At 48.3% G+C, this 22,346-nt stretch overlaps 1 protein-coding gene across 1 annotated transcript; it reads right to left on the reverse strand.

Annotated features, from left to right (window-relative positions):
• Nucleotides 1–1,368: 1,368 nt before the first annotated feature.
• LOC133362393 (kelch-like protein 20) lies at nt 1,369–20,104 on the reverse strand. Its single transcript, XM_061581335.1, has 12 exons — nt 19,922–20,104; nt 18,902–19,072; nt 15,979–16,185; nt 13,352–13,510; nt 11,188–11,282; nt 7,628–7,743; nt 7,072–7,255; nt 5,041–5,184; nt 4,129–4,262; nt 3,111–3,319; nt 2,295–2,401; nt 1,369–1,453 (listed from the first exon to the last, which is right to left on the reverse strand). The coding sequence occupies exons 1-12, from the start codon at nt 20,102–20,104 to the stop codon at nt 1,369–1,371; spliced, it is 1,794 nt and encodes a 597-aa protein (XP_061437319.1).
• Between the last annotated feature and the right edge of the window lie 2,242 nt (nt 20,105–22,346).

Raw genomic sequence — 22,346 nt, forward strand, 5'->3', positions numbered from 1 at the left:
CCCTCGAGACTGAAACCATTCGTTGCGGTGCGAGGCCCCACTCCACACACGCGTGGCCAAACATGTGGGGGGTCGGCCGACTCAAAGGGTCCGTCTCTGCTGCTCTCGCCTGACGTGTTGCCGGCTCTCCCGCCCACAGGTGCACCGGGAATGACAGGCTCACGCCCAACCACCCCTACGGGGGATGCCGAGGGTCTCGCGACGTCAAGCACGGACTCACTTCAAAATGGACAGCTGCCACCGGATGGGCCGCCATCCGGGGTTGCCCCATGTGACGGGCCTGCGGCAAGGACGCGCGCAAAAATGCGCAGACTCTTGTGAAGCATTAAAAAGAAAAATTTTTATTTTTTATTTTTCACGTGTATGGTTGCTGTGCGCTGCGTCGGTGGGGTGCTCCTGCCACATTGTGTTGTGTTGTGTGTGTGCTGGGGGTTCCTTGCTAATTGTATATACGTTGCTCTTACGGAATTCGTATTTATTCAGGGGGGGTGCGTCGGGTTATTTTCCATTCGGGGTTGTTGGTTCTTGTTGTTGTTCTCGTCACGTTATGGTTAAAAATTGTTTTTTTGAGGCACACGCGGAGGTCAAGGGGTTAATAAAACCTTTATTGAATTTGTTGCAGCCGGGACGGCTGCGAGCTGTACAGGGGGGGGGGGGTGATGTAGGGCTGTTACAGAGGGGCTGTATGTGTAGGGCTGTATGCATAGGATCACACGGGTAACAAACACAGTGGGCGGGGCTCCGTGAGTACACGGGGAGGTGCCCGCAACGACGTCCGCACCGGGCGGCCTGGGGGGCTGCCCGGGGGGTTGTGCTCCTCCGGGGGGTATAAATGGGGATGAGCCGGAGAGCTCGGGGTGGAGTTTTTAGAGTAAAAGGAGGGAAGACAGAAGATCGACTAGCTAGAGCCCTGGACTCCCCTGGGACGCCGCCCTTGTCAGGGCCGCGCAGGACCGAGCCAGTGGCGTGGTCCCGTGAACAAGAGTTAGTACTCTGGGACTCCGGGTACCGTAGCCCGACTGACCAGTGTCGGGCCAGATAGCCTCCCCTAGCCCATTAGTGGAGGACCAGGAGGTAGTGTCAGGGGTAGCTAGTAGAGTATTCCCAGCTATCCGGGTGAGGGGGCCGATACACCCCTCTAGTATTGTATGTCCGCAGTGTGACTACTTGTACGAATAAACACGTGTGCCTTACAACGGTGTCCAAGCGTCATCAACGGTACTTCACCAGTATAGGTCCTGGACTCCCTTTCAAAAAGTATCGATGTGCACTTATTAAAGAAAAGCGTGCCTGTGTGCGCATGTGTTCGTGCGTGTTTCAACGGAGCACGTAGACTGCACGCGGACACGGAGCGCGCTGCGTCTTCTGCTACCAAATGTGCGATTCACACTGCGTCATTTTAACCACTCCAACCCCTAATCCAAAGTGGCGGTAGTTCATGGCTCCACACAACCTGAAACGCAACACCAGCATCACCACCGTGAGCATCAAGGCTGTCGTTAACCTCGCCAGGATTAGCACCACCGTCATCACAACACCCGCGATAATCAACACCCGTACGAGCAACGCTACCTTTAGCAACATCATCAATGCCTTCAGGATCACACTTATTCACGTACAGCCCTTTTGTAAAATCCACTGCTGGATGAAAGCCTCTGCACAAGGGCCATTTTACCAGACTTCACCGAGTTGGTCAGTGTGGGTTGACGGCAGGTAGAAGAGACATGGGAGCATATAATACAGTACAACAAGGGATTGTGCTGCACTGCCCTCTGCTGCCCACTGCAAATGGGTGATCACCTACTATGCAGAGTAGTCACCCATTCAAGCACTATCCAGTCTCATACTTGCTCAGCTTCCAAGATCGGATTAAATCGGGCACTTTCCATGTGATTTGTCCAAAGGCAACGTCACGATAGCCATCCAGCAAAGGCGGTGGTCACCACGTCGCGCACTTTCAGATGCGCTTCTGCTGCCGTCTGGAACGCTCTTCCGATATTAGGAAGCCACTGGAGTTATACACGTTTAAACCCAGATTGAAAACTCATCTCTTTAGAACTGCTTTTTATGTTTAGCTTGTCCTTCTGCCGCACCTCCAATGAGCACGATTGGCTATGTACGGTGCGAAAGAAGCTCAATGTACACATGTACAATCATACAAGAGAATCAGAACAGATCTCATTAGCACCACCATACTCATCACCACAGCCAGCGTTACAGAAACAACACCACCAGGATCACCACCACCACCAGAACTACCAACTACCCACGCAGGCCCCCTGTGCCAAGCCTACCTCCACGTGTTGGCCTCTGCGTCGTACACCTCGATGGTTTTGAGGTAGGTGGCTCTATGAAACCCTCCGACGGCCATGAGCTGTCCATTCACCACGGCTAGGCCCACCTGCACCCAACGTCATCATCGTCATTATCATCACCACAATCTCCTTTGAGCACAGCAATATTGTTGCACACACCTGCAGCATTAGCTGCTTTGACACTGAATGTTCGATATACAGCAGCTCGGAGTGAAGAACACGTCCCAAGTTGTGTTTGCACCAATAATAAATGTATAAGGATATAGGTGTTATGCGCTGCTCAATTTAAAATTGGCAGCTTGCCTGGAAGTTAACTGTGCTCTACAGCATACTGTGTGCAAAGCTGTAGTTTTTAAGATTGTAAGAAAACAGAGGCTCATGTTTCTAGGGCTGTGGCCAGTGGCTAATACTACAAGTGCATTAAAAAACATTTATTGGAATCTGCTACAAGAATTAATCATTATTCTGTTGTAACGTACGAGCAATTGGACGGAAAGGCAAATGTATGGATAGCGAGACAGAGGGAGGGACACATGGACACAGGGATGGATGAATATATGGACAAGAGACAACGATTCCCGATAGCCTAAATAGACTTCTGGGGCAAATGCTGGTAGCAGCTATAAAGGCCAACAGAGCACACGAAGGGGGTGGGTGGCCAGCACCACGCCCGGCCGCCTTTGTCTCCCTAGTGGTGATGTTTACACACCACACCAGGTATTCGTGGAGGGGCAGACAAGCAGAAGGACGGAGGGACACGACGTTCGTTCGGCGGCACAGATGGATGGAACGTACTGCGTTCCGACGCGTGTTCATGGCGGCGATCGGGCTCCACGTGTTTTCGCGGGGGCAGTAGCGCTCCGCCGAGCTCAGCTCGGTGGTGTCGTCGCGTCCACCCACCGCGTACAGGCAGTCCTGGTAAACAGCGCAGCCCGGGTACTCGCGCCTAGTGCCCATTGGCGGCACCGGCGCCCACCGGTTATCGGCGGGGCTGTATCGCTCCACTGTTTGCACACACACACACACGGCCATGCGTAATGTACCTTCACGGGCTCTTGGATGGGGCGACACCAAAGGAAACGATGAACACCAACAACTGAAAAAGCGTGCAAAGAGCCAGATGTGGCCCTGGTGAAGTGGGGTAGGATTCGTGGGAAGGGGGGCTCGTGCTAGTAGCTGATTGGCTAGATGTGGCAGTGTTTGGTGGGCAAGTGCTCCCCCCATTCAAACCCCATGCTCCATCTCACCAGTGAAATGTTTGCTTTTTCAGTTTTTGCCCAACTTTCGTGGTGTTTGTGGCACGGCACTGACCTTGACCCAAAAGCCACAGAGGATAGCCAATGCTCAAGTGAGCATTGGGTGGTGCTCATCACCATTGGCAGTCCCTGGGCATAAGGTGAACATTCTACACCCTACAGAAATGGCCAACTATTTGTCATTTGTCAAATGTTTTCACTCCATATTTATATTTACCAGTGGAGGTGCACTTATGGCACCACGGTGGCAAGATGTTAACTACCTCGCCTGGTACACAGGAGGTCGTGGAATCGAACCCAACCCTGACGCCTGTATATTTTGGAGTTTTCACATCTCTCCCTCCGTGGTCATGTGGGTTTTACTCTGCGGTGGGTGGACAGCGCCACGCCCGGCCGCCTTTGTCTCTCCAGTGGCGATGTTGATACACCACACCAGGTACTCATTTGAGGCCGAGTCGACCGCTAAGCTACCGCTCCCCACACAACATGCAGCATGCACACACACACAGGAACACTCAGCATTGGCTGTGTGAGCCAGATGGGCACGAGAGAGAGACCAGTGTCGAGAGGCGATGTCCCGTCAAAGCCCCCGACTGCATACAGGTGTCCCCCGAGGACAGCCACAGCCATCCCGAGTCTCCGCGTGCTCATAGATGCTACCCGGCTCCACTTGTTCTCCTTGGGGTCATATCTAATGATGAGTGCACATACAGAGATTTACACACGCACAGGGGGAGATCAGATCAACGCACACAAACATCTGCCCCATATAGTCTCATCAGACTGTTGGGGCAAGTGCCGTTAGCGATTACACTGGTCAACAAAAATAAAAAAAAATTCTGGCCTGGACTTTTGCAGCTGTTCTAGACTAATTTCAGGGTGCGGATTCCAAATCTGATCTCTGATTTTCTCTCTCACATCTCATTTGATGCTATCGGCGAACCCCATTTTCATTGATTTTACCCGAAATCAACTCTGTTACTTATGATTGCAAGTTGTTGCGAGTCAGTGACTGCTTTAGTGTTAAAATACGGTGCTGTATGTTTAGGATAGTGTGTTTATATATCATTTTATGTAGCTATCCACATTTATTTAATATTTTTCTTCTGCAGTTTTGATTGAAAATGCAATATTTGATATCTCAAAAACCTCACGTGATAGACAAAAACAGATTTGGAATCAGCACCCCAAAATTACCTTAAAACCGTTGGAATACCTTACGCCAGAAAAAGTGTGTTGACCAGTGTTAGCACCTATGAAAGTCTGCACGGCACACGAGGGAGTGGGTGGCCGGCACCACACTCGGCCGCCTTTGTCTCCCGAGTGGTGATATTCACACATCTCTCCAGCTACTCGTTTGAGTCTCTGTCGATCTCGGGAATAGTACTCGGGTCGCCGGGATCTTAACGCAGCGGGCGCGTGAACCGCTCCACAAACACACGCATGCGCACGCATGCACGAGTACGCACCTCTCGACAATATTTAGGCAGTTCACTCCGTCCTTCCCGCCGACGGCGTACAGGAATCCGGCGAGCACAGCCACGCCGACGCAGGAGCGGCACGTGCTGATGGGCGCCACGTCGCTGCTCCACTGGTTCGTCTTGGGGTCGTAGCTGAGCGAGAGCAGCTCCACCGATTAGACGAGTACACCGTCAGGTTTCACCGGGTAAAGTCGATCGGCAAGTCGCGTGCGGGACGGAAAACAGCGTGGGTGTTCGGCCCACCGATTCCAAGACGTCTCACCAGCAGGGGAAGACTACCAACCCCCTAATTACCCGAATTCAGAGAGGGGGGCTCTTCTAGCGCCGCACCCTCTTGGCGAGGCCCTTGTACCAGCGGTCACATTCGCAAGCGACTGCAGGGCTGAACTTTAATCTTTTTTACTAACTAAATAAACAAATATCATCCTGACCATGCATATGGGGCCTCGTATTGAAGCTAGTTACATATATTTATCGGGACAAAATGCATATTTATTAAATAAGTTAACGGTTTGACACACGTGCAGCTAAATGCATGGACAGGCAGCATTTGCTTAGCACTCAAGATGCGTTCCTCGAGAAGTGAGCGCAAACGAACTCGGCGCTAATAGGGGTCATTATACCATTGTATATACTTATTTCATCCAAGCAATATACGAGGGCCTTATTGGGGTACTGGTAATAGCGCTAATATAATAAAACAGGTGGTAAACATTATTTCCTAAATAAAAATAATACTTCATTAAGCCATCAGTATTATAAGAACATCAGTATAAAAAGATCACAAAGACTTCGTTTTTCCATCTTCAGAATATCTCCCGTATCCGATCCCTTATTTCTGCTTCAGAAGCAGAGAATCTGCTCCGAGCCTCCATCTCATCTCGTATAGGCGACAGCTCGTCTTACTCGCTGGCGTGGCTAAGAAGGTGATGGTCTATTTGCAGCTTGTTCAGAATGCGGCTGCTGGGGTGTTAACCAGAACCCCTTCTTCTTCTTCTTCCCTGCACTGGCTTCCAGTTTCACATAGAATACAGTTTAAAATCCTTTTGTTAACTTACGGCCAAGTGAAAAGCCACTGAATGATTTATATTAATAATTATCCGCATCTTTATAGTGTCTGAAATGTACGTCCGGAATCGTCGAAATTGTGGAAATGCCCGTGCACATGTGCATGCATGGATTAGTATGCACAAGTGCAAGCTCAGGTAAGAAGAGGAGCAGGTGGAGGTGTGTGGAATAGATGTATGATGCATGCTCGTGGCCAAGTCTGTGTTTGATGTGCATCGCACATGTAGACCAATGGCAAAACTTGAGCAAACATCACAATCAAAAGCAGCAGTTCACTATTTCAGGTCTGTACACGAGTGCTGTGGGTCAGCCTTCACATACACAGCAGCACACAATCACTCATAAGTAAAGCAGCACTCACACAGCAGTACACTGTCAATCATACACCATCCACTCATTCACAGCAGCACTCACTCGCACGCAGCAGCACTCAGCTACTCACAAACTCGTGAAGCAACCTTTACTCAGCGTGACTGCGTTCGCAGGATAAGATCGCCTGCCGGCATCTCATGGATACCTCCACGCCCTGAGGGGTCCACGCCTTGCGATCATACACCACTCACCATGGCACTCGCACGTACATCCCTCAAGCACTCACTCATCCACCAAAGATCCCCAGTATGGCCTTAACAGACTGTTGGGGCAAGCGCTCCTAGCGAGTACCTATGAAGGTCGGCACGGCACACAAGGGGGTGGGTGGCCAGCACCACGCCTGGCCGCCTTTGTCTACCGAGTGGCGATGTTTACACACAACATACTCATTTGAGCCTGAGTATACCTAGGGGACGCCCAGAACCGGTCCAGATAATCATCACTGGTGTTGGCCGTGAGCGGGAAACGAACTCAGGTCACCGGGTTCGTAGCGCGGCCCGCTAACCGCCACCGCTCCCCACAGAGGCACTCGCTCATACGTCCCTCAATCGCCCCGCCGACTCGCTCGTTCGCACGCACCGCTCCACACTGTTGAGGTAGGAGGATCCATCGTAACCGCCCACGGCATAGAGGAGGTCATCGAGCACGGCCACCCCCACGCTGCAGCGCCGCTTACTCATGGAGGCCACCATGCGCCACTCGTTGGTCTGCGGGTCGTAGCGCTCCACGCTGGAGATGGCGTCGCCGCTGCACCAGCCACCCACTGCACGGTGATGGACAGGGAGAAAAGATCCCCTTGTAGCCTTAACAGATCGTTGAGGTCATTTCTGTTAGTAAACACCTATTAAACTAAACAAACAATTAAAATTTTACCTGCTAAGGCCCACGAAGCTGTATAGGTCTTTTTCAGAAGCGACCTGGCCACAAATTATAGCTCAAAGTGGCTAATCATGTGGAAATTTATAGCAGCCAAATATTCCAAACACATGTGCAGGGGAAAAACTGGAGGACCTGAAGAAAAATCGATGCCACCACGGGGGGAGAGACACATGCAAACTCTGAATATACAGCAGGCATCATGGTCGGGATCGAACCCACGACCTCCCGCACCTGCGCACATCCCATCACAGCTCACCTGCGAAGAGCACTTCCCCACAGCGGATGGGCTTGCGGGGTTTCGTGCGGAGGCCCTGCATGAGTGGTCTTTCTTGAGGCAGAAGCAAATAGTTCTTGGCTTCATCCACGAGGTCTCTTGAGCGACGAGCAGAGAAAAACAACAAAACATTAATGCACGCAGCGAGCGCACAGCATAAAAAAACGGGGGATGGTGGAGGGGGAGAAGCATAATACAAGAATCCCCCGCGATACATAAGGGATGCGTTCCTGGGAAATGCTACTTAACTCAAAAGTACTTAAAGCGAGCTCTAAGTTCCCATAAACATAATGTTAAAATCAGGGGTTGCGTTGCTAGCCGACATTTCTCGAAAATGCGCGACTAAATGTCATGAAGTGTACAAAAAAGCATATGATTATAAGTGAACATACGCTTTAAATAAGAATACAAATAATACAAAAAACGTAATACCAGAGATGGTTTAAGAGCTTGCTGATCGAGGCCTCTTGGCGATTCCTGGTGGTACGTGCTATGCGTGTACAGTTCTGGTGGTACGTGCTATGCGTGTACAGTTCGGTATTACATCGCAAAAGTCCGCTTTCTCCCTCGTGCATTCGTGTTATGCATATACATTCATTTTAAAAATCGTGCAAAGAAAATTTGCACAATTATTAAACAAGGAAGGCAATTGCGCAATAACTAATATGCATTTTTTTTCCAGAAAGCACAAGACAAACATGACACTTGGGCTTGTCTGGGGCGCCTGTGGCGCACCTCACAACCATTTACGGCCTTCGGCCAGGAAAGTCACAATATTTTTTAACACGAACGACGCATTCACGCAAGCACCCGATGCTCCGTTTTGAAGTTTTTAAATTAAACATCTTTGAATTGTTTAGAATTAGATAATTTTATTTCTTCATGAAAAGCTTATATCATTTTACATCTGGAAGACTTCATTGAAAACGACATTTCGTGTGAATTTTCTCTCGCCGTTAAGTAGATGGCCTTGCTGGGGGTTCGGTTCGATGCGGACTTTCACCTGGTTGGGGTTGAGGGATCGAGTTAAGGCGATATAGAGCTGCTGGCCGTGCGAGAAGACCACCGTCTGCAGATCGATTCCAATGTAATCGAACGTCTGTCCCTGCGCCTCAGTCGTTCATGCAGGGGGCACGTAGGTTTTCAGTGCCCCCTGCATGAAAACGATGAAAAGTGCAGCGTTCATCACAGATAAAGTTGCGTGCTTATATAAGAGTATTAATCAGAAACGTATATGCAAAACAATGCACAATGCGGAAACTAATCGTGGGGGATTCCTATACCTTTGTTATGATTCGTGTGGGTCACCACAATCTTCTAATGTCAAACGGAGCCATAATTAACACTGTAAAAGTCCCATATTGCTAGTCAAGGCTCAGCCCAGACTAGGCTCTGGTTCAAGTAGGCCATGGCTCAAATTCATATGCTTAATTTTAGCTGGCCTATGAGCACGATCCCAGCCATGCTCAAGATTTCCTCCTGCGCCAAGCCATGGATGACGAGCCGCTAATGCGTCTCTGGAAGCAACTCGGCAGCACACGCCTGAACTGAGCCGCCATGTGAAGCCAGGGCTGAGCTGCGACTAAGAAGAGTATGACCCGAAGAAGTCTGTAGTCATGCCTCACACTGGTCTATGCAAGCTGGGGGAATGGATAGCCCAGAATTATACTGGTAGGAACGAAGTGGACCAGACCACCAATAGATGAATGTGTCCATCCGTCCGTCCGTCCGTGTATCAACATCGCCCCCTACTGCAAACACTTGGCATGACCCTACAAAAACCTTTAGACTCAGTGACGCTATCCTGGCTAAACAAGTGTAACATTCCCTTATAATTCCCTCAGATAGCTTTTAATTACAATGTTACATTCCCTGATGTTTTTAAATAGCAACATTTACATTTAAAGCTAAACAAGATGGCCGTCGCTTCCGGCGCCTCACGGCGAAACTTTAAACTTCGCTTCAAAATTACTTTACTGAAACGCAGCACGTTTTTAAAAAATAATTACTTTACTGAAACGCAGCACGTTTTTTTAACACAGAGACAAGAAACATTTATTAACACAGAGACGAGATACATTTAATCGCCTTAATTGTGCATAAAAAGCACGGCGCGAGGCCTAGTGCGGCAGGCTTCGCGAGGCCTAGTGCGGCAGGCTTATTAACACAGAGACGAGATACATTTAATCGCCTTATTTGTGCACGAAAAGCGCGGCTTCGCGAGGCCTACTGCAGAGGCTTCGCGAGGTCTAGTGCAGAAGGCTTCGCTAAGTCTACTGCAGAGAAGGCTTCGCGAGGCCTAGTGCACCAGGCTTCGCGAGGCCTACTGCAGAGAAGGCATCGCGAGGCCTACTGCAGGGAAGGCTTCGCGAGGCCTACTGCAGAGAAGGCTTCGCGAGGCCTAGTGCAGAACGCTTCGCGAGGTCTACTGCAGGAGGCTTCGCGAGGCCTAGTGCAGGAGGCTTCGCGAGGCCTACTGCGACAGGCTTCGCGAGGCCGTCCGTCTGTCCGACAAGATGGCCGCCCGCTCCCCCTGCGATCCGTGAACTAAATGAACTAAACAAGATGGCCGTCGCATCCGGCGCAGCCAATGACATCGCCTGTTGCAATCCTTGCTCTGTGGGCGCGCGAGTCAGTGGGGAGGGGGGTGTGTACGTCATCGCTCACCCCCCATGCACAAATCATTTTCTTTTTAACTCCTCTATACCCGGTCGATATCCCTGTACCGGTATTAGTATTATTCCTACCAGCCCACCCCGCAGGGTCCTGTTAATAGAAGTGGGTGGAATGTGTAGTTGATTTTTGTTGAAATTATAAGTTATTTTTTTCATTTCATCGTTCAAGCTCGCTTGCCTTCTTTGGTCAAAAAACGTAGATCCTTCTTGTCAGTAGCAGGAAAACAAACCTGTGATTATATGTAATTAAAGGTATCATTGTGAGTGTACATGTTCGCAGGAGTATCAAATTTACGCATCTGCGTTCCTGACTCGCCTAGTTATTTTGAGTAGTACCATTGTGTAGGTGTAATTAAAGGATATTCAAGTATTACATCAAATTCCGGGGTCCACTCAGCCTATCTTTCCTCCACCATGGATATAGCACGTACCGTTTGTGGCATGTCCACAGTGGTGATCCGATGTAGAGACTGGCGTGTACAATAGACCGGCCCAAACTGGACGTCTGTTAAAAAGAGCGTCAAAGCTCATCGGATTCCTCCAGTCTAAATAAAGATTCTGATTCCGAATGTGATATCCCGACTACTGGCTCTGCCTTCAAACGAGGTGAGCTCAAGCCCCATTGCTCACTTGATCAAAGATTCTGACTTGCGGAAAATGTCACAAAAGAAGTCACGGCAGTGACCACGGAAACAATACATCACCTTCCTGCCAAGGTGAAGGTTTTGATGTTCATGTAAAATGTATCCCAACATTCGTGATTTTCTGCGAATCCTGTTCAGCCGACGACGCGGAAATTGGCATGGCAGCCTCCTGTGGGTTTCACGGAAAACACGCACCACCACTCGTGACAGCGTGGCCGGCTACCTGCATGCCTCATCACTCTTCACCAGAAGGTCCGTCCCCACTGTGCCCACCAGGAACTTGGGTGTGAGCAGGGGCAGACGGACGTGTTGCAGCACCTACACAAAGACACAGATCCCCCGTATAGCCTTTAACAGACTGTTAGAGCAAGTGCTATCATGGGACCTTCTTTACCAGTATTTGGTGTTTGAACATCCTAACACCTCCTGTTTTATTGCCAGAAAGGGTAGAACCTATTCTTATTTTTCATTGAGCAAGTGCTGTTCGCGAGCCCCTATGAAGACCGGCACGACACACAAGGGGGTGGGTGGCCAACACGACACCCGGCACCTTTGCCTCCGCAGTGGTGATGTTTACAAACCGCACCAGGTACTCGTTTGAGGCCGAGTCGACCTAGGGGAGGCCTAGCGTGATAACCTGTTACACTAACGCACACACACACGGAGAAGAAGATCCCTCGCTTAACCTTATACGGCAATAGCAAAAGTACGGCATCTTGAGATGCAGCTGCATTTAGATGCTATACAGATATACATTGTATGGTTTAATTGGATTGAATCATTGCCTGCGAGAGAGATCCACAGACGGGACTTTGTCCAGATTGATACACCCATACACAAACAAGACACAGGCCTTCCTATAGACAAACCGGCTGCTTAGACACATGTGCGGAGCTTTTTTGTTTGGCATCACACATACACCTTTGCTACCCAAGTAGTGATAACACAAACACTGGATACTCATTTTAGGTCGAGTTAACCTAGAGGAGAGGGGATATAATCAAGAACCATGCGCCCCGTGTGTGTGGCAAGGAATTCGGGCTGAGATGATGCGATTGCGTCAGTGCGTTTTCAGAATACTATTCCACTGCTATCTAGACTGTAATACATTTTCAACAAGACTAATAGTCACACACTGTTGCCACTATACTCATTGGTTCTTTCGGTAAAGTTACGTAGGTGAAACATTAAAATAAAATGTAAGAATAAAAATAAAAAATAGAAATAACCAAATTAAATCACCACGTTTCGGAAGCAACACAAGCTTCCGTCATCAGGTGGGACAACCACAGTAAGAAACAAACATTACTGTAGTGGGCAAAGACAGCTGTTTGTGACAAGTGATTATATAAGGTAAAGAGGGAGGAGAGATGCAGGGGGCAGGGATTGTGGAGTAGGGGGGGGGACTTCTGTTGAGACACGGCTGGTGAGACACAATGCTGGCGCTGGGAGCGGGCGGGGGGTGGGGGCTACAGAAGATGTCACCTGGTTAATGACACTATTAAAGCACACACGAGATTTGGCTGGTGCTCATCAATGTGGGCGGCCCTAAGCCAGTGGTGGAAGTTGTGCATTCATACGCGAGGGGGGCAGTTTTGTCGTCGTGCAGCCACTGTATCCTATTACGATCAGCAAGAGGAGCGATATAGTTACCTCTACTGTGTGTGCTTTATGTGCTTTTATGTTGTCAAGCATAAGCTCCCCGCTCTACTAGGTGGGGATGAACTAAATAATTGATTTCAAAACAGGTTCTTACGCTCACAATAAAAGCATCAAATTTAGTTTCAGGAAGAAGTGATTATTTGATTGATTGAGGGACGACCAAGCTACGTAGAACAGATTGTTATCGGGTGATAATGTGCTATGATACCAGCAGATGGCAGTGCAGCAAGATCAACTGTTGTGCTAAACTGGTAACACATCTAATAATAGGATTTTCCCCTTTTTTCTGGCAACACTCACCAATTGAGGCGAGGCTCAAAAGAAAGCCGTCTCTGGTGTGGACCAATCAGTTTCAAGGACAATGCATACATTATCAGTGTGTTTTGTTTGCATTCTGACCACAAGTATTGTGGTTAATGCAGACATGATTCCTTGTAAAAAAGGTTTCAGTTTTGTTGCCAGAAAAAAATGGAAAAACCCTATTATTATATCTTGGCACTGGCCAAGGAGGTCTAATGATGGTCAAATATCTCGCCTCCACCTGAACTAACCCGTACTGACGAGCGTGGCAAAATCTGGTCGTGTAACCTCCACGAAATACACAGCATGGGGAGGCTCTCAACCTGCAGTGGCTTGACATTAGGGGCGTCCACGTACCTAGCGGAGGCCTAGGAAGGACACAACCGCCGATCAGCGGTTACGCAAGCGCGCACACAGGCAGGCACCTGGGGTAGCTGTGGCCGGCGCTCCTGGATGTTGTATTTGACCCAGGCGATGACGGCGCTGTACACCTGCTCCTCGCTGCGCACGTTTAGCTCATCGGTGGATATGATGTCGATGAGCTGGTTGGCAGGAAGCAGCATGAACTCTTCACTCTCCATTACCTGCGAAAGCAACAGATGCCCCGCTTCATGTCAGCCTGGATTACTGAGCACAGTGTTAATATGGAGCACCTCTTGATGGCTGGGTGGTGGTGGTACACGACTGGAATCCAGCGCCGTGGAGTCGAGGGGTGGCAGATCACACAAATGTCACAACAACTTCATTCCCATGGCTTTACCGCCAGGATAAAGCGGTAAAGCAAAAATGTGGACTCGATCCGTTCCCTCTGTATGGGATAGTATTGTCGCCTCGCACGTGTAGGCTTTCTCCAGGTGCTCCGGTTTCCTCTCACATATATCGGCAACATTAATTGGCTAAAAGCACCTCATATATAGAGGACCACAGACATTGTACACGCCAGCTCACCACCTGGCTGCTGCCTTCCTGTTTGTCTTTAGTTCCTCCTCACACCTCCGAGTCATGCTCTCTCCTGTCTTCGAGAGTGAGCGGATACCGTGCGGCACATTGCGAGTTGAAATTGTTTATTGCACAGAAAACTTAAATTCTTGGTGGATTCATTACCCTTTGTGGAGATTAGTATCGTGCCTTGATAGCCACACACACGCTACTCGCAACACACACATAATTGCATTATAAGTACCCTCAACTGCGCACGTAAGCATAACTACAAACATACAAAATTAACACCCACACAATTAGCTACCAATACAATGAAAGTGAACGGCAATCTCTTTTGCACGTCACAATGAAAGTGGCAGAAATATATTTTTAAAGGAATCCACAGCCAAATAAAAGAGAGCCTCTTATAGACACACTTCTATGATAATAGATTTTTCCCCTTTTTTCTCGCAACAAAACAGGTGTTAAGATTTCGATTCAAAGCTTTCGTGACTGCAGGGATTCATATTATTGGTTCTTTTGGTAAAGTCACGTAGAAGGGAAATAATAAAATATCAAAAATAAAATAATAAAATTATCACGACGTTTCGATTGCAACACAAGCAATCATCATGTACGTGACTTTACCGAAAGAACCAATAACAGGTGTTAAGATGTTAAAATACCAAACTGAAACCTTTCACAAGGAATCATGTCTGCATTAACCACAATGCTTGTGGTCAGAATGCAAACAAAAAACTAACTCTGATAACACATGCATTGTCCTCTGGTCAAAAAGACGTCCTCTGGTCTAACACCGTTTGAGACGAGGCTCAAAAGAAAGCTGTCTCTGGTGTGGACCAATCAGTTTCAAGGACAATGCATATATTATCAGAATATTTTTGGTTTGCATTCTGACCACAAGCATTGTGGTTAATGCAGACATGATTCCTCTTAAAAGGTTTCAGTTTGGTGTTTTAACATCTTAACACCTGTTTTGGTGCCAGAAAAAAAGTGGAAAAACCTATTATCATATTTTGGTACTAGCAAAGGAGGTCCCATGATGTGGACACACACCTAGGCTCTGTGTTCCAGGTTGTCCGAGATGAGTCTGAAACTTAATTACGCACAAGCAAAATACTTGAAAGTTACTTCAAGTCTTGTACTCTCGTGAACTAGCGATATAATTGCAGCAAGTCAATGCAGTTACATTAATGTGCTGCAATGATATCACTAGAGCTTTTTGGCAGCACGTCTGAAAGTCAATTTTAAAAGCTCTATCATAACCAAAGATGCGTTGGACTGCCCAGGCTACACAGGCTAGGTACTTACAAAAACACAACTCTCTTTTGGCTTGCATTTTCCTTTAATGTGGCTCAGATGATAAGAGCACTGAGGTGGCACCGTTTAGATGCTGGCTTTTGAATTAAGGCCTGTGATTAAAATGGGTTTTAATGTGCAGTGATTTGATGGTCTCAGCCCAGTCACCAATGACTACACACACAAAAACCCAACGACGTTATATTTCTACTTTTTTTTCCGGTAAAGTCACGTAGGTAAAAAATAAAATAAATTAAAATGAAAACAACTAAATTAAATCAGGTACCTGAAGACGGACGCTTGTGTTGCGCCCGAAACGTCGTGATTTAATTTAGTTTTCATTTTAATTTATTTTATTTTATACCTACCTGACTTTACCGAAAAAGCCAAAAAGTATGGATCCTTGCAGTCACGAAAACTTCAAATCTATAACGTTACACTTAGTTCTGCTGTGTGTAGTGAGTTGTAAAAATGCAGTTTTTTATGGTGCAGATCGTAAGCCACAAAAGTAGCTGTGTGATATCCCGCCTCTGTGGGCTGTCCTCGAACATGGGAGCTTGCAGCACTGCTCTGCGAGAGAAACCAACAAACACTTGGCCTCGTGACACGACACCCGAAAGTACAATTGGCCCAAACATGCGCTGTGAGAGTGAATCTGCATTGACTTGGTGGCCTGGCTGTGTGCTCTGGCTGCGTGCTGTGGCTGTGTGCTGTGGCTGTGTGCTGTGTGCTGTGGCTGTGTGCTGTGGCTGTGTGCTGTGGCTGCGTGCTCTGGCTGCGTGCTCTGGCTTATGTGTCTGCAGAGGGCCACCTGCTGGAAGTTGTGCTGCGTGAACTTGTCGGCGGTGCGCTGCAGGTCTCGGCACGCGTGCGTATCGGCGAAGGCCCGGATTCCCAGGCAGTTGGAGGGGTCGAGCTGCCGCTTCAGGAACTCGCAGCAGGTGTCCTGTATCTCGGCGAGCTGCAGCAGGCAGGCGGCCGGCAGCAGGGCCTGCACGTTGCACTCCTCCACCGTGATCTGTGGATCGCAGCAGCGCAGACTGCATGAGAAGCAAGCGGTGTTCTGCTCAAATGCAAGAATGGTGAGATTCTCATCTCGTTTAACGGAACTTAGTTTGTTGTAGAAATTCTGCTGTCCTGTGGTTCAGGGGTGAGCCAAACAACTGCCGACTTTACACAAAGTGGCACTCATTGAATAAGTCCCAGCGGCAAGGTAATCCGAATAGAATTCCAACAGGGATATGAACTCACAAACTTGTTATTGGGAGTCACGCTCTCTAAGCACAGTGTGGCTTAGCCAAGTCAAAGTAAGCCCCAAACAAATGTCATTTCCAGCTGTGATGGCATGCTGCTGTAATGAATATACACTTTTGATTAGCACGGTTGGCTACATATGGTGTGAAAGAAATTAAACATAATACAATATTTCGTCATGTACTGGAAATCAAAATTTCCAGGGTCTCCCTTGCAAGAGATGCAGTGTCTGAACTCATTATTGCCAAGTATATATAACATTTTAAATGGACAGCAGATTACATAACCTTACTGTATGTCATGTAAAATGTATTATGCACTGCCGAACATCTGCAAAACCAATTAAACCCATATTCTATGGGTCTTTCGGTGAAGCCACGTAGATAGAAAAATAATAAAAATATCACGACGTTTCGATCGCAACAAAAGCAATCGTCTTCAGGTGAGAGAGCTCTGATACGGCTCTGATAGAGCTCTCTCTCTCTCTTCAGGTGAGAGAGCTCTGATACAGCTCTGATAGAGCTCTCTCTCTCCAGGTGAGAGAGAGAGCTCTGATACAGCTCTGATAGAGCCCTCTCTCTCTTCAGGTGAGAGAGCTCTGATACGGCTCTGATAGAGCTCTCTCTCTCTCTTCAGGTGAGAGAGCTCTGATACGGCTCTGATAGAGCTCTCTCTCTCTTCAGGAGAGAGAGAGAGCTCTGATACAGCTCTGATAGAGCTCTCTCTCTCCAGGTGAGAGAGAGAGCTCTGATACAGCTCTGATAGAGCCCTCTCTCTCTTCAGGTGAGAGAGAAAGCTCTGATACAGCTCTGGTAGAGCGCTCTCTCTCTTCAGGTGAGAGAGAGCTCTGATACAGCTCTGATAGAGCTCTCTCTCTCTTCAGGAGAGAGAGAGAGAGAGCTCTGATACGGCTCTGGTAGAGCTCTCTCTCTCTCTCCAGGTGAGAGAGAGAGCTCTGATACGGCTCTGATAGAGCGCTCTCTCACCTGAAGACAATTGCTTGTGTTGCGATCGAAACGTCGTGATATTTTTATTATTTTTCTATCTCCGTGGCTTTACCGAAAGACCCACAGAATGTGTGTTCCTGCAGTCACGAAAGCTTTAAGTCAATTAAACCCAACGTAAAAAACACCTTTTACTGTATATTTATTAAACTACATATACTCGTGCGTGTAGTGGGTGTAACTAATAAACCACCAAATACAATGCACTTACTGTATACTATGCGTCGTGTACCATATAATACAGGAATCCCCCGCTATACGTTGCTGCATTATGCATTGTTTTGCAAATTCGTTGTCGAATAATTTGGGAATATAATTCCTTATGAGTGTAATCTTCCCCAAAATGCGAAATCAAAAATGGCTACATTTTTTAACTTGTGCAAACTAACGATGATGCGGTGTTATACCACACGATACACGCATAGCGCGCAGCACAGAACATCCCTCCGCCACGCGGCGGAAGCTGGACTCGACAATGTGGAGGAGTCGGTCATGGTGGAGTTGAGTCCCGTGGTGAGGACCTGTCAAATGTCAAATGAGGATCTGATACAGCTTGAACAACAAGCCCAGGAAGAGGCCAATAAAATTATACCACCACCACCACGAATGTTAAAAACTTATCAGGGCCCTTTATTCATTTGGAAGCAGCAATGGACATCTTCAGTGAGGATGATTCAAACCGAAAACGTAGCTGTGCAGTTAACAGGATAGTAACTAGTAGCAGTCACAGCTACAAGCTGTACCAGCAGAATAAGACAATTCTGTGCATATATCTTTTGACAGATGCTTTTTTAAATGTTCTGCCATCAGGCCAGAAGGTCTGGGGAAGAGCCTAAGAAGAGAGACAGCTTCCTCTGGTGAGCAGAGCTGTGGCAGCAGCAGCAGCAGCAGCAGAAGAAGAAGAGGCAGCTGGTCCTGCCCCTTCGTCTGCATCACACCGCCGCTCGCCACAAGAGACCTCGATGAGAAAGCTTTTCAACTATCTCTGGTAAATTCTAATTATTAGCATTTATTATTAGTTAAAATTAATGTCAGCTTACAATCATACGCATTTTGGTACACTTTATGACAGTAATTATTATTTTTTATCTTGGCTAGGAACGCAAACCCTGGTTTTAACGTTATGTCTGTAGAAAATGATAGTTCACTTTAAGTCATTTTGAGTAAAGTAGCATTTCCCCGTAACGCATCGCGTGGGATTCCTGTATTATACTCCTCGCACTCTACCCCTCCACCTAAACCCCGCAGCTCCTCCACCATCCCCTGTGTATCCAAGCACTATCCAGGCTCAACAACCCTGCTTTGCTTTTGACATCCTATAAGATCAGTCGCATCCTGGCTGATGTGGTCATACACAACTGCCTTAAACACTCAACACGAAGGTTCACGTCTTTCGCTCTCCTAAAGTGGATGAGAGTCCATTACTGGCCCAGCCTGCTAGAGCAGCAACACTGCGTGCACGGCTGGTGGCATCACCTGTGCCGTGTAGGCAAAGTTAACGAGCAGCTCCATGGCCGTCTCGTCGACGTCACGGATGGACACCTCATCCTGCCGTGACTCGGCCAGCTCGCCCGTGAACATGGCGTGGAAGTAGGGGGAGCACGCCGCCAGCACCACGCGGTGCGCGTAGATCTTGCGGCTGCCCACCTGCCAAAGACAGACACGGGTTGGTGGGGCGTGAATGTGCGATACCCTCACTGCGCCTCCTCTACTGGGAGGTGGGTCTGTGGGAGGCGAGGATGCCATTGCTTTTGTAAGATTATAAACAATATGAAAAGGTGGAAGGTGCAAGTTTACCATCTTATATATAAATATATACAGTGCTAATAGAGACGCAGGCTTTGTCCGCTTTTTATTGACTACAGCATAATGCTTCACAAGAAGCCAATTACTTCATTCATTGATCGGAGATCATATATTTTGAAGTATTTAGCATGAGACTTAAAGGTATTTGGACCTTGTAGCTGACCCCTATGAATAAAACTAATACATCTCAAGGCTGTAACTTTTGGGAACTCTCATGAGCAAAATCTTGATTCGGTTTGTGCCGAATTTCAGTCGGTCACCATCCTCTGTGTTTATTAGACACATTCTTACATATTTTTTCCATATTACTAATCTCAAATATACCATGGAATCATGTCAACATCCCTCATTTCATGCAACTATAAATTCCTCCATTCAAGAGCACGGGGCAATGACGAGATTGTATTCACTGCAGAGCAGGGTGAAGCCATCAACTCGCTACGAGAGCTATATTGTGTTGCTAAAGCTGGTGGTGGTTCAAATTGTGGCCGTTGTGTAGGTGATGATGTTATAGAGATTCGGGAAGAGAATATAATCTTGTGAAGGTAGTATTGGGGATTGCGACAACCCGCTGGTGCTTGTGACGTTGACATTCGTAGCGCTTGTGACAAAGCTATTGGTGGTGGCGACGGTGTGTGATGATGGTATTGGTGACGGTGGTCGTGGCAACGTGCGTGTGCGAGCACGAACCACCAGCACGACATCGCAGAACTTGCGGTGTCGCCAGAGCACGCTGATGGCCTCCAGGGTGATGCGTGGATGCTTCTCGGACACGTAGACCATGCGCGCCGGTGTAGGCAGCACGCCCTCGGGCAGGGCGTTGGGGTCCCCGCCGCCGCTCGATCGGCTCGTCACGTCCATGGCTCGCGGCATTGCTGCGCACGCAAAGTCAAGGCGAGAATCGGTCACAAGAATTGGCCGTGGAGACATTGGCACATTTTTTTCAGGAATTGTAACAAAAGGGAAAAAGCTGTCGACAAGCATTGAATGGTAGTCATCTTCGTCGAGAGTCATGAGCCTGTGATAGAACATCTACACTCCCCTGGTGGGGACCAGTCCATCCACTTTCATGAACACTTTATTCTTATTGTAACATTTCATTGGCAGGGGCCAGTCTCCCGATAAGACAATCTGTATCGGCTTAAAAGTGGTAGTCATTATGAATGCAACAGAAAATGTTTCTCAAGTCCAACTCCAACTCGGTGAAACTGCAACTCCCAAGTGAATTTGAACTCGCAACTTCTGATTGTGAGTTGAGTGCTCTGTAAACACTGCGCCGCCCAGCGAGATTCATATCCTGTGCTGTTATCCTCGACAATCCAATACCCAACTTGGAGTTAACCGAGTATTATTTTAATTTGATTTGAGTTAGACGTTGACCAATCGCAGTCATCATCCCTAAGGGGGTCAATAAAATTTGTACCATTTTTGAGTGAAATAAACAGTGGCCATTCTACAGAGACTGGTCTCTGCCATAGTTCTCTCCCCTGGCTCAGGATTAAACAAAAGCACCAAAAACCATGTTAAGGTCCACTGAATTTACTTCCTTTTCACAGACAGTTGCCCAGACATATCGCAGAATTAGTACTACTGTATAATACATCTCGCCGGGCTGAACAGGGAATAAGGCATTGACTTGACAGCACACATTTTGTAATTATTTTCATGTTAGAATGCTCGATTGCTGCTTTGTCGCTAAGCAGCAGTCCAACCGCATAGAAATGTGCCAACTTGGCATCTACTAGAGCCAAAACCGAGGCTTTCACAGTCACTCCTGGATTGTTATGCCACGTGCAGTGAAACATTGCAAAGGTTTTGTGACAAGCAGACAGTGCAGGCAAGTGAGGCATGTGAATGAATAAATAATGCTTGTGGTACGGTGCTGTTGGCACACCTGTGGAGGAAATCGTTATCCTATAACACGGTTGTTGCGTTCGTAAAGAACACTGGGTTGTGGAAAAATTGCGTTGTAATAAATACTATATAATATAGGGTAAAGCACAGCCCGCAATAACACGTGAGATGCATACACAAGCTCAACTAACACTGAGGCGTGTAGGTAGCATCTAGAAGCATTCAGCAGCATCCCGCCTTGTGTGATGCCACGCCGAGGCATACGTACAACAGCTTGTTCCTCTCAATTGCTTTATATACAACTAGCTGTACTACCCGGCTTCGCCCGGGAACTTGGATTCACCACGCCCGGCCGCCTTTGTCTCCCCAGTGACGATGTTCACACACCACACCAGTTACTCGTTTGAGGCTGAGTCGACCTAGGGGAGGCCCAGGTCCGGTTCAAATAATCGTCACCGGTGGTGGCCGTGAGTGGGAATGGAACTCGGGTCGCCGGGTTCGTAGCGTGGCGCGCTAACCGCTACACTACAATGCGTTACGCTTCCGTTGTAGGATTTGTGTGAGGCGCGCCGATCCGCTGTAGGGTTTTAGTGAGGCGCGCCGATCCGTTGTAGGGTTTTAGTGAGGCGCGCCGATCCGTTGTAGGGTTTTAGTGAGGCGCGCCGATCCCCCGTGATACAATAATGCTGTGTAATCGCTATAATTTTATGATTTACCGAGCCTATAATAGGAATTGCACACATTGTGGTGGCTGGAAAGTGAAGAGGACGTGTAACTTTGATGAATTTACCTCAGAGTCGCGTGGTGGGTGTCGAGGCCTAGCACCTTGCAGAGCCTCCGGCCTCGCCTGATTTTGGCACCCGGCTGAGGCTGGGTACGGGTGCCGTTCCCCCCCCCCCGCGCTACAATAATACAGTCTAATCGCTATAATTTTATAATGTACCGACCCTATAATAGTAATTGCACACATTGTGGTGGGGGGGGGAGTGAAGAGGACGTGAAACTTTGATGAATTTACGTCAGAGTCGCGTGTTAATGCGTGCGCCTATTTTAAAGGGGAATTAAAAATGGCGTCCACCCCGCGCCGAAGGCGTCGCTACCCGTTGGCAGGGGCAACCGCCGTCCAATGAAAGCGGCGAAGGCGTGGCTACCCGTTGCCAGGGGCAACCGCCGTCCAATGAAACTGCAGCCCGCGGCGAAGGCGTCGCTACCCGTTGCCAGGGGCAACCGCTGTCCAATGAAAGCGGCGATGGCGTCGCTA

This window comes from Lethenteron reissneri, unplaced genomic scaffold, assembly GCF_015708825.2.
Source record: "Lethenteron reissneri isolate LAM-NWPU_2019-01 unplaced genomic scaffold, ASM1570882v1 scaffold_1461, whole genome shotgun sequence".
NCBI classification, from domain to species: Eukaryota; Metazoa; Chordata; class Hyperoartia; order Petromyzontiformes; family Petromyzontidae; genus Lethenteron; species Lethenteron reissneri.

Coding starts and splice junctions, on each gene's coding strand:
- LOC133362393 (XM_061581335.1), bottom strand. CDS start 20,104: ATGCCGCGAGCCATGGACGTGACGAGCCGATCGAGCGGCGGCGGGGAC. Junction 16,186..18,901: donor ACTTTGCCTACACGGCACAG/GTGATGCCACCA, acceptor TGCGATCCACAG/ATCACGGTGGAGGAGTGCAA. Junction 5,185..7,071: donor TACCTCAACAGTGTGGAGCG/GTGCGTGCGAAC, acceptor GCTCTCGCTCAG/CTACGACCCCAAGACGAACC.